Source organism: Colobus angolensis, unplaced genomic scaffold (genome assembly GCF_000951035.1).
Source record: "Colobus angolensis palliatus isolate OR3802 unplaced genomic scaffold, Cang.pa_1.0 Scaffold41, whole genome shotgun sequence".
Taxonomy (NCBI): Eukaryota; Metazoa; Chordata; class Mammalia; order Primates; family Cercopithecidae; genus Colobus; species Colobus angolensis.
The window spans coordinates 7,336,827-7,349,796 of record NW_012117488.1 but is presented as its reverse complement, the minus strand read 5'-3'; the positions used below and the strand labels follow the sequence as shown (position 1 = coordinate 7,349,796).

Genomic DNA, 12,970 nt, shown 5'->3' with positions numbered 1-12,970 from the left:
TAGGTAAGGGAACAGATTAGAGAGCCCACAGATGGAGTACCAATATTTATAAATATTTTTAATGTCTTAGCTCTTTCTTTTCACATGTAGAATCCAGGCTGATTAAAGATGCCCAGGTCTGATGAGATAGTGTGGAACTCGGCACCATATCTATAACATGCCTAGTATATGAAAAGTTATTATGCCTGTTGAAAAATTCTCTAGTGTATATGTTCATTTTTGATCAATCAATTCTTTACTGGGATTGCGGATATTTTGAGAACTTACTGTGCCTAATTTAGAAATAATTTGTTAAAATTTATCTCAACATGCTCATAGCCAGTAGTTAATAGATTATTGCTTCTTGGCTGTGTACAAACTCTTTTGAGTCATGTAAGCCTATAATAAATTTTATCCCAATTCATAAAAGATAATGTTACTAGTTAAATGATCCTTTCTCCTGCCAATAACTGCAGAATAGCACTAAGATTTTTCCCTTCTTTCAAATAACAACTTTGTAATTTCTGTGATTAAGCTTAGTGTAAACCAATTTGATTTGGCCTCATTTTCTTTTTCTTCTTATTATTTTTATTTTTTTACATTTTTGAAATGGAATCTTGCTCTGTTTCCCAGGCTGAACTGTAGTGGCAAAGTCTTGGGCCCCTGCAGCCTCTGCCTCCCATGTTCAAGTGATTCTCCTGCCTCAGCCTCCTGAGTAGCTGGGACTACAGGCATGTGCCACCACACCCAGCTAATTTTTGTGTTTTTAGTAGGGACAGGGTTTCACTATGTTGGCCAGGCTGGTTTTGAAATCCTGACCTCAAGTGATCCACCTGTCTTGGCCTCTCAAATTACTGGGATTACAGGCATGAGCCATAGCACCCAGTCAGCCTTATTTTATTTCTAAAAGAAAAAAAGTGAGTAAACGAGATAGTGATTTTAAATCACTCAGTATGGATACCATGAACAACATGAATGGATTTACTTTTTGGTTGTAACTTCCTCTTGAACTTTTAGAAAATAATAGTTATTCCTAAAACTCAAATGTGCAAGACTTTATAATCAGTGCTGAAAACAGAAAAAATATTCTGTTGAGTTTGCTCAATTCAGAGTGAGTTTTATAGTTCGTTTAACGTATTATATAATGTAATTTGATGGTAGTTTAGGATATCAGCCATATTGACAATGGTGTCTTTATATAACAAAGTTATAGTAAGACATTTTCTCCCTCACTTTATCAAACTTAGGACCTTAAGAAAAGATGAAAGTGTTTGAGAACAATAAATTAACAGATGGAGCCTGAGACAAGAAGAAAGGAGGAACTTCCTGTACTTTCCCCATGACTTTTCTAGCACAGACTGTCCTTGGCATGTCTGTAAAAATAATGATAGATATGGCTGTCTTCCAAGTTCTTTCTTTAATTCAAAAATTCAGTTTCAGATCATTAAAATAGTATTCTAATGGGAAGGCTTAAAAAATGAAAACTGTGTTGAATTAATGTCTGCAAAATACTAGGCATAATACAAGGCAGTTTCATGTAAGTTACATAATTTATTTTCATACCTGCCAGATGAGATATACTCTCATTGTTTTATAAATGAGGAAACTGAGACTTAGAAAGTTAAGAGTTTTCCCTAGATTGCAGAGCATGTATGTAGTGGAGTTGGGATTGGAACCCAGGAATTCTTTCTACTAAAGAAATAGCTTGGTAGAATTTTTAGATGGCAAAGATGTTCACTTTTATTTCGTTTAACTCTCTAGTCCTGTATGTAGGTAAATCAAAACTCAGAATTACCCGAAGACAAAAGGTAGTTTGTGGCAAAGCAAGAAATAGAAGAATCTAGTTCAGTGATTCATTTGTTATTCCTTAACTTGACTTTAGTGACTTTGTATCACTAATCATTCCCTCTCAATCTCCTTGGCTTGATCCTCTTCTCTTCTTTCTCTGCACTTCCTCAATGGGTAGTTTCATCCAGTCTCATGACTTAAATGCTCAGGACAATTCTCAAACTCATTTTTCCAGTCCATACATGTTTCCCAAATTCCATACTCTTGTATCTAGTTTCTAACTTGAAACCTTCACTTGGATATCTAATAGATACCTCAAATTCAACCTGTCTAAAACTGACAGGCTTTTGTCCTCTTTCCTACACTCCACCCACCCCCCTTCACAAAGCCTTCCCCATCTAAACTGATGGCAACTCCATCCTTTCAGTTAGTCAGGCCAAAACACATTGGAGTCCTCACTTCATATCTAATGCACGGGGAAACCGATTTTACTTTGTCTTTAGAATTTACAGAATTCAACCACTTCTTACCACATCCACTGCTATTGCTCTTAAGTGAGTCGCTAGAGTGGTTCCTTAAAAATGTTAAATCATATCCTATTATTCTTTTCAAAACCTTGCAAGGATTCCCCATTTTCTTCAGAGTAAAAGTCAAACGCCTTACAATGCAAAGTTTTATGAAGAAGATAGGATAACATTGTTAAAGGATCCCTCGGTTGCTAAGTTTTAATTGTCTTCCTCACTAGAATGTAAACTCCATGAAGGCAGAAATCTTCATTTTATTTTGTTTACTTATATAATCCAAGCACAAATTCCTGAGATATATTAGTAAGCACATAGTACTTGCTTAGTACAAGCATGACATATAGTAGAGGTTCAATGAATATTTGTCAAATTTCAATTCATGCATTCATTAAATATTTATGAAGCTCATAGTATGTGCCAGACCAGTTCTACATGCTGGATACAGCAAGTCAGTTGTGGTCTCTGCCTTCATGAAGCTTTCATGAAATGTGCTCTATCTTTGGTGTCTTTCCTGAGAGTTACTGACTCAAGAGGTCTTCTGTGGATTCAAAACGTTTTTTTTAAGTATCACAAGTGATTTTGATAAACACCATGTGTTGAGAGCTTGTTTTGTGTGTCTGTACCTCACTGGGGAATTAGATTTATTCTCCAGAAAATTTAATTAGAAAAATCAGAAGTAATATAGTCTCTAATGGTTGGAAAATATTCCTAAACAATAAATAATATTGAAGAAAACACCTTGGGAGGTATACATATCACAAACACCTATTTTATGTTATACAAACACTTCTTCCATGTTAAATGATGCCAGTTTCCCATAACCTTATCTCTCAGACCTAATGGCTAAATGATTTTAGACTGTCTTTCTCTTTTCAACATCTGGCTCTTTACATTTACTTTCACATTATTTGCCCTATCTTGGACTGGCAAAAAGCTCATAGGTATATGACAGGAAGATTAAGTTATTTTCCCAATAATTCCACTAACTGAGTTGGTAGTATCACTGGAGCTCAGATTCCTTATCTTTAAAATGAGAGTTTAGACTCAAACTAAGCTCCCTCTAGCTCCAATATTAGAAGATTCTGATTTCACTTTCTATAGTAGTTATAATTGATAATAATGATAAAAGTAATACCCTTTTGATATAGTTTTAAAGGAAAAATTAGATAGTCACTCTTCCCATCATAGAAATCTTTAGTGTCTCAAGGTTGATGTATTACAAATAAAAGTTGTGCATTTAAAACAATTTTGTTGAAGTTATTTTCCGTTTTTCACTAATTCCAGTTTGATAAATCAACATGGCTCTTTGGAAAGTTCAGTCAACAAAGAAATTACATTTCAGGTTAAATTTCAGAATAATCATGGGAAAAAATACTTTCACAATGACTTTCATTATTTCTCCCCCAAAATACTTTAAATATGTGACAGATTCCCATTATTAACATGGACTACTATGAGAGTGTGGGCTACCTGTGAGAATCTCTGGAGAAGAGGGTGTGATATGGAGGTGAGGAGGATATGTCTATAATTTGAAAAGGTTCCCAAATCATTCTGATATCTGCGGTCATGACCTCCCATCACTCCCCATTTGAGAATCACTGTTCTGAAGATTAAAGACACACACACACACACACACACACACACACACAGAGTCAAGACCATCACTTTATTTGCATTCTAAAATAAAGAACTACATTATTTAGATGCTTTTATTTTTCATGCATTCCATTGCATATTACCTGAATTCCAAAGATAATTTATATGTAGTATATTACTGTCTGCCGTTTGAACATAATGAAATGGTTCATTATGTTCAAATGGTGCATTACCATTGAACAGTTCACACAAACTTAATCCTAAACAATTATAGATGTACTTCAAATAAATTATTTCTTTGGAATCTAAATAAAGTTTAGATTTACCACTGGAAAAATCTGAGCTAACATACCCACTGGAAAAATGTCATGTTATTTTTGAAGTAGACAGTGTGCCTTTTGAATACCCCTTATTCTCTAGTTCTTACTTCATCTAGGTAAATGAGGAAATGTGCAGCAAAATATTTTTAAGATGAAAATTTCAGTCTTTTAGAAGGTTCCTGATAATGACTATTTTTAAGTTATTGAATCATGGAAGGAGAATAGATAATTAAAAATATATACCCTGCGGTCAGTGTACCCAGTTTGGAATTACACCTTTACTATTTATTAGCTCTGTAATCTTAGGCAAAATAATTTCTGTCGGTCTCAATTGCTTCACCCCTACCTATAACATTTGGATAATAATCATACCTATGTTTTGGATTTTATGAGCCAGTACACAAAGTGTTTAGCATAATGCCTAGCTTCTAGTAAACCATTGTGTCAAGAATAAAACTAGAGAAGGTAGAAGTTCACATACCTTACTGTTTTAGAACATAAAACTGCTCATAATCTAGGATAATAAAGGGCCTTGCAAAAATGAGATTTTGAGTTGCTAATTTGTATGAGTTGAGCTCAAATCCTGGTCATTTATTAACTATTAACCCTTTAAATAGTCTTTGGTTGCTTGATACAATGTTAGTTTTCCTCTGGTATGATAATGATTTCAATTTACTGTATTGTTATTATTTACATTTAAAATGCTATGATCTTTTACTAGCATAGAAAATAAAACCTCTGCATAAAGTAGTGAACAGAGTTGAGAATAGTGCTTTTCAAGCTTTTATGTACATATGAATCCCGTGGAGATAAAAGCTCAGATTTTCAGGACCAATGCCCCCATCATCTGAGGCAAGCCACAGGAATCCACATTTTTATCCTTTTGCCTCCCAGTTTATTCTGATGTGCATGGGTCCTAGGACCAGATTTTGAGAGAATTTACTTATAGAATAGCACAAAAGTGGCAGTCAAAAGCTATGGTTTTGAATTTAACTTTACTATAAAACCTATCTTTGCATGCTGATGATTTAACTTCTACTTTAAGAACATGAGAATGTTTGTCAAGTATGTTGAGCTTTTAGAAAGTCAGAATATAAATAAAGGAGTCTATATATTTGAAGACAGTGTAATAAAGAGCAAAATTCATGAAGATACAAATCATGACTAGATTTCTAGTCCCAATTGTGCCACTTTATGGCCTGATGACTGGGGAAGCTATACCCAGTAACATTGCTGAATCTTAGTTTCTCCATCTTTAAAATGGAGTTAATACCATGTTCACTGAACTTGTCCTATCCAACTAGAATGTAAGTTCCGTGAAATCAGAGACTTGCCTGGTTTTGCTCACTGCTATATATCCAGCACCTAGAATAGTGCCTGGTGTATAGTAGGTACTCAATAAATAATTGTAAAATGGATGAACTACAGTATTTGAAATAGTCTAATAAATACTGAGAATAAAAATGGCATAGTACCTTCCCTCAGAAGCTCAGAGCCTGGGGGAGACAGAAATATGCACAAATACTACAGAATAGTTGAATAAGTAAATGTATTATAAAGAGCAACTGAGGTAATGTAATGATGCACTATGTAAATTATGAAGTGGTAGCACTTGTAGTGGTAGCACTTTGTAGAGAAACAAAATAAAGAATGCAGAGAGTTCGGGAATAGGTCTCTTAACCCTTTAAAGTGTTTTCTACAAAAGTGCTATGATCAATTTGTAGCTGAGGCTGTAATAATCCAGATATGTATACACATACATGTGTGCATACATATGTGTGTATGACAGGGAAAAGGGTGGTGGAAGGGATTGAACACAAGTTGGAAAGGATAGTGGGGAGGTGGTAGTGATGACAAAAAAGAATAAGGAGGCATAGATGCAACTATTCTCTCATCCTTTGGTAGTACCCATTTTAATTTTTTTAGTACCCATATCAATGAAACAGTAAGAACCAGAAGTTAGGTTGATATAGAAGAGAAGAATGTATTTAAACAAAACAAAATGAAAAATAGACTTAGGTTTCCTATAAATGTTACTTTAACCTTATTGATTGCCAAAAATCTTCATTTATTTGGGGGTTTCCTAATTGTAAAGTCTTCACAAGTTAGTAGGTAGAAAAATGCTTTTAAACCAGTCTAAATCATTTTTAAACTGTTGCATAATAGGAGAATTATTTTTAAAAGCCAACCTCTGATAAATGAAAAATTTTTCCTATGCTGTGAAAGGCAGTGTGGGTTTTTACAACCATTTTTAGACTTCCTTTTTGATAGATCTCTTTTCAAAATGTACATACTGATTTCCTTCATATGCTGGTTCTTCTATTTATATTACAAAGTTAAATATGTATATCTTTGAGACACATATTTGTAATGTACGATCCAAAGAGATTGCTCTTAAAGATAGGTGAACCTTCTGATATTTTGCAAAAGTTCTGTAGGTATGCACATTTTTCTGGAGACTACTCCATGTTCTTAAAGATATCATGACCAAAGCAAGGCCCTAAGAGAACAGGTTTAGTTCATTCACCCAAATAATTCTCTCCTTTATGACTACTGTGGGGACTGTAATGTGTAGTTAAAAGTATGTGAAGGTCATCGCTCCATATTTTTGTTTATATAATGCCTTGCTGCCTTAAAAAAAAGACTTTATGAAATCAAAACAGAAATATCATGTGTCTTAGAATGTGTGTTTTACCAAATGGTGTGTTTGTGTAGGTCCGATTCCCATCCCACTTCAGTTCAGATCTCAAGGACCTTCTACGGAACCTGCTGCAGGTGGATTTGACCAAGAGATATGGAAATCTAAAGAATGGTGTCAGTGATATAAAAACTCACAAGTGGTTTGCCACGACAGATTGGATTGCTATTTACCAGAGGAAGGTGAGACTTTCTTTTTTAATTTAAAAGCTTTTTTAAAGTTGGTGTTTAAATTATATGTGGTGGAGATATTTTCAACTTAACACATAGTTTTAATTTTTTTACCTTTTGAATTAATCTTGTGCAGGATCTAAAGTACTTTACAGCCCATAACTTAAAAATGAGTTTCCCCCTAGAATTTTTTTTTTTTTTTTGAGGTGGAGTCTCACTCTGTAGTCCACGCTGGAGTGCAGTGGCACAATCTCGGCTCACTGCAACCTCCGCCTCCTGGGTTCCAGTGATTCTCCTGCTTCAGCCTCTCGAGTAGCTGGGACTATGGGTGCATGCCATCACACCTGGCTAATTTTTTTTGTATTTTTAGTAGAGACAGGGTTTCATTATGTTGGCCAGGCTGGTCTTGAACTCCTGACCTCAAGTGATCTGCCCGCCTCGGCCTCCCAACAAGCTGGGATTACAGGCATAAGCCACCACGCCTGGCCCTACCTAGCTTTAAAAGAAAGCATATATGCTATTTTGACCATCAACCTGAAATGTTTACTTTGTTAAATTTTTCCTATCTATGCCTGTTACACTTCACAAAACTGTGGAAATTATATATTAGACAGTGTCCTAAGGGTTTTCAAAACTGATGTGAAGCCACATTAGGAAGATATATAAATAAATGTAGTTGCCCATCCAGAATTGGCATGTGCCAGATATATAACAACATTTAATTGCTAGTTTCATCCCTTTTTAGTCTTCATTTTGACCTCCCTGTGGCATTTATCAGGATTACACATTTTTTTATCTAGTGTTTCCCAAACAGACCATGCTTTTTTACACTTGTGCCTGTGTAATTTTTTTTTCCTTTACTCAGATGACTTTTCCCATTTGTGCATCTGCCATACTCTTATTTATCTTTTAAGATTTAGCTTAAATATCACCTCTGATATTTTTCTCTGATGGGCATTCTTTATTAATATCTTACATGGTCACTGTTGTTTTAAAACATTTCATTGAGAACAGGTACCATATCTTACTTTTTTTTCATATTGCTATCATCTGGAAAGAGCTTTATGCTTGGTATATGCTCACTAAATGTTTGCTCACTGACTTAAATGAGCATTGGTCTCCCTTTAGGGATGCAACTTTCTTTTATCCATTTGAAAGCTAATCTGAATATAATTCATACAAATAGGGGTTTTAATTCATGCTTTTTTGGAAGGTCAAAACAAATTATCCAAAGTTACTACTTTTTTCCTTTTAACAATTATTTATTCACATAAGATTTTTTCCAAATAGTTATCAGGTCCCCGCTTGTTTGTTAGGTATTCTGCAAGGTGCTGAGAATACAATGATGAGTAAAACCAACCTTTATTCCTGCCCATATGAAGCTTAATCCTTCCAGGGGACAGGGAGATTAATCAGATGGTCATATAAATAAATGTAGAGGCACTATACTTTGAGAAATGTGTAAATTCAGAATAACTTTGCACCTGAGTTTTTTGAGATTTGTTTTGTTTGGTCTTTTGTTTGATTCTTTGCTTGCTAAAGGGATTCTTAGTGTTACAAATTCAGGCAACTTGAAGACTTGAATATAAGTATAGATCAAGTTAATCGCTGACATTATTATACCACCATAATAAAATAGAGAACAAACCCCAGCTAAACAGTAGCATATTTAAAAGAAAGTAGTATTGTTTTTTGTTTTGTTTTGCTACACAAGTTGCCAGTATAACAGTTGTGGTAACAGTAATATATTAATTGATAGTAGTTATTTCACTGTTGTAATAATTTGAGACATTTAAGAAAAGATTTTGCTGCACTGAATTACCTTTTTTCTTCTTAAATAATTAAAGATAATTTGCATGAATAAAGTGTTTTCATTTTGAATTATTTAATTTTTTTCTTCTTTTTTTCATAAAGCCAAAACTTCTAATAATGTCATCTTTAATAATGCTGTGCAACTACATGATTGAGTTTCCTTAAGGAGAAAAAAAAATTAATGCTCTGATTAAGTATTAACAGCACAGTTTTTCTAATTTATAGATTTTACAAACAATTACAGTAACAAGCTGGGTGCCCTGGCTCACACCTGAAATCCTAACACTTTGGGAGACCAAGGTGGGTGGATTGCTTGAGTCTCACTCAAGAGTTTGAGACCAGCCTGGGCAACATGGCAAAACCCCGTCTCCACAAAAAATACAAAAGGTAGCTGGGTGTGATGGCTCATCCCTGTAGTCCCAGCTACTTGGGAGACTGAGGCAGGAGGATTGCTTGAGCCTGGGAGATTGGGGCTACAGTGAGCTGTGATTATGCCACTGTACTCCAGCCTGGGCGACAGAACAAGACCCTGTCTCAAATAAATAAAGAAAGAAAGAAATAAAGATTACAAAAACAAAACAATTAAAGAATTTTAAAATGCAGCAAAAAGAAAATATAGCCAGACCAAAACAATGTGAATGCAATACAGCCTGTCTCACAAGAGGGATCCAGAAACTCTCTGTTCAAAGTTCATGAATCATGGCTGTTAGCATTATTATCGCAAATAGATGTGTTATGTAGTCAATAACAAGATTCATAGCACTTTAAAATAGATTTAGATCTCATAAAAGCTGGTTTTTTATATTTTTTCTAAATTTGCTAGCATCAATGCAATACTGTATAATTAATAAAAGCAACTCCCTGTAACTTCTGCTTTCAGTCTTCAAAATAATCCTGTGAAATAAGTGATACCATTTCCCCATTTTACTGATGTGGAAATCGGCTCAGAGAGGTGAATTAATTTAAACATAATCATGCAGCTGCTAAGTAATACCTGTATTTGATCCCAGGTTCTTCAGATTCTCAATTCCAGGTCACATTATCCCTTTAAAGTCCTTTTGGTATGATTCTTAAAATCAAACTCCAAACCACTAAACAATAAATTGTTTCACAAGATTTTCGTGAATTTTACATGTATCATCTTCTTAACTTTTATGCTTTGAGCATTTTGGGAGTAGGAAGACTGTCTCAGAAGGCAGCAAAAAAAGAGAAGGAAATGTGGGGTTAGGTAGACGTTGATCTGAATCCCTGATCAACCAATCATTAGCAGTATGATCATGAACAAATGATTTAACCTCTCTAAAGCATCAGTTTTATCACCCTTAAAATTTGAATTTGGATAGAGAATACAAAAGGAAGAGTAGTTTGGTGAGAAAGATTAGATAGATTGGCCCAGGCTCCCTTTTCCTTTCTGGTTGAGATATGTTTCATGTACTTATAACCAGGTAATTTATTAAGCAAATGAATTTGAAATTACCGTAATTCCACCATCCAAATAGAACCTAGTATTTGGCATATGTCTTTTTACTTTTTTTTTCCTATGCTCTTCATCACTGCAGTCCGGTCCTATGAGCTCAGTAGCCAATTAAGATCTACCTCCTCCAACCCTGCACTTTACCCTTTCCTTCAGTCTCTTATATCACAGTTGCTACATACTACATAATTACATCTGAGTGACTTACTGCCATATTTTACAATCGTTTTAAAACAGGCCAGGTGCAGTGGCTCACACCTGTAATCCCATCAGTTTAGGAAGCCACAGTGGGAGGATCACTTGAGCCAGGAGTTCAAGACCAGGTGGGCTACATAGTGAGACGTCATCTCTTCAGAAAATGAAAAAGAATTAGCCAGGTGTGGTGGCACACACTTGGTCCCAGCTACTCTGGAGGCTGAGGCAGGAGGATCACTTAAGCCCAAGAGGTCAAGGCTGCAGTGAGCCATGATCATGCCACTGCACTCAAGCCTGGGCTACAGAGCTGAGACCCTGTCTCTAAAAGAAGAAAAAAATTCCTACTCCACAATAAGTGTGTCTATTGAACTTGTATTTTCTTTCAGTGCTTTCTGAACTCTAACTTATTTTTTGTTCTTGTATAATAATTAACCAGTTTCCCCCTCCATATTTATTGAATAATTCTTATTTGGCCTCTTATCTGAAATTCTACCTTTACTAATATTAAATTAATATACATCTGTCTATTTCTGAACTTTTTTATTTTTATTGATGCATACTATTTTTATATATTCATGAAATACATGTTATATTTTAATAGATGCATAGTATGTGTGGTGACCAAAGCTGGGTATTAGCATATCCATTACCTTGATTGTTTATTATTTCTTTTTGTTGGGAACATTTCAAATTTTCTGTTCCAGTTACTTTGAAATATACAATATATTGTTGTGAAATATACAATATAACCACCCTGCTGTGCTATCAAATGCTAGAACTTATTCCTTCTGTCTAACTGTATGTTTGTTCTCAGTACCTTAGTTCTCTTCATCCCTTCCCCCAACACACATCCTTCCCAGCCTCTGGTAGCTGTCTTTCTATACTTTGCCTCTAAGAGATCAACTTTTTTAGGTTCCACATATAATAAGAACATGTGATATTGTCTTTCCGTGCCTGGCTGATTTCACTTTACAGAATGATCTGTTTCCATCCATGTTGCTACAAATGACAAGATTTCATTCTTTTTTTACAGCCAAATAGTATTCCTATATATATTACATTTTCTTTACCCATTCATCTGTTGAAGGACACTTAGGTTGATTCCATATCTTTGCTGTTATGCATAGTGCTGCAATAAACTTGAGGATTCAGGTACTGCTTTGATATACTGATTTCCTTTGGATTAGTGGAATTGCTGAATTGCATGATAGTTCTATTTTTAGATTTTTGAAAAATCTCTATACTGTTTTCCATAGTGGCTGTACTAACTTACCTTTCTACCAACAGTGTATAAGAATTCCCTTTTCTCTACATCCCCTCCAGCACTTGGTATTTTTTGTCTTTTTGAAAATAGCCATTCCTCCTGGTACGATGATATCTCACAGTGGTTTTGATTTGCATTTCCCTGATGATTAATGGTGTTGAGTGTTTTTTCATGTAGTGGTTGGCCATTGTAAGTCTGGTTTTGAGAAATGTGTACACATATCCTTTACCCATTTTAATTAGACTATTTATTTTTGGCTATTGAATTATTGGAGTTCCTTGTATATTCTGGATATTAGTCCCTTCTTGGATGAATAGTTTGCAAATAGTTTCTCCCATTCAACAGGTTGTCTCTTTACTCTTTTGATTGTCTCCTTTGCTCTGCAGAAACTTTTAATTTAATATAGCCCCATGTGCCTATTTTTGTTTTTGTTGCTTGTGCTTTTCAGGACTTAGCCATAAAATCTTTTTTGTTCATTAGGTTTTTGTTTGTTTGTTTGTTTTATTTATTTATTTATTTATGAGTTGGAGTTTCGCTCTTGTTGCCCAGGCTAGAGTGCAATGGCACGATCTCAGCTCACTGCACCCTCTACCTCCTGGGTTCAAGTGATTCTCCTGCCTCAGCCTCCCGTGTAGCTGGGATTACAGGTGCCCACAACCATGTCCAGCTAATTTTTGTATTTTTAGTAGAGACAAGGTTTCACCATGTTGGTCAGGCTGGTCTCAAACTCCTGACCTGCCTCAGCCTCCCAAAGTGCTGGGATTACAGGTGTGAGCCACCATGCCTCACCCATAAAATCTTTAACTAGACCAATGTTCTAGAGCGTTTCCCCCGTGTTTTCTTCTATTATTGTTATGGTTTGGGGCTTTATTTGTAGTACTTAATTCATTTTCAGTTGATTTAGGGATATGGTTTCAGTCTTCTGCATATAGATATCCAGTTTTTCCAGCACCATGTATTGAAGAGAGTGTCCTTTCCCCACTGTATGTTCTTGATGCCTATGTCAAAAATCAGTTAATTGTAATACATGGGTTTATTTCTGGGTTCTCTATTCTGTTCCATGGGTCTCTGTGTCTGTTTTTATATCACTACCATGCTGTTTTAGTTACTGTAGCTTTGTAGTATATTTTGTTTTTTTGGTTTGTTTATT

The 12,970-nt window shown here is 35.0% G+C and overlaps 1 protein-coding gene across 8 annotated transcripts in view; it reads left to right on the top strand.

Annotated features, from left to right (window-relative positions):
- PRKACB (protein kinase, cAMP-dependent, catalytic, beta) overlaps positions 1-12,970 on the top strand; it is a 93,992-nt gene that overhangs the window by 66,534 nt on the left and 14,488 nt on the right. For all 8 annotated transcript variants that reach the window (XM_011956132.1, XM_011956136.1, XM_011956137.1 and 5 more), the window contains one exon: positions 6,923-7,087. In XM_011956132.1, the coding sequence (XP_011811522.1) occupies positions 6,923-7,087 (165 nt within the window). The remainder of the gene's footprint in view (positions 1-6,922; positions 7,088-12,970) is intronic.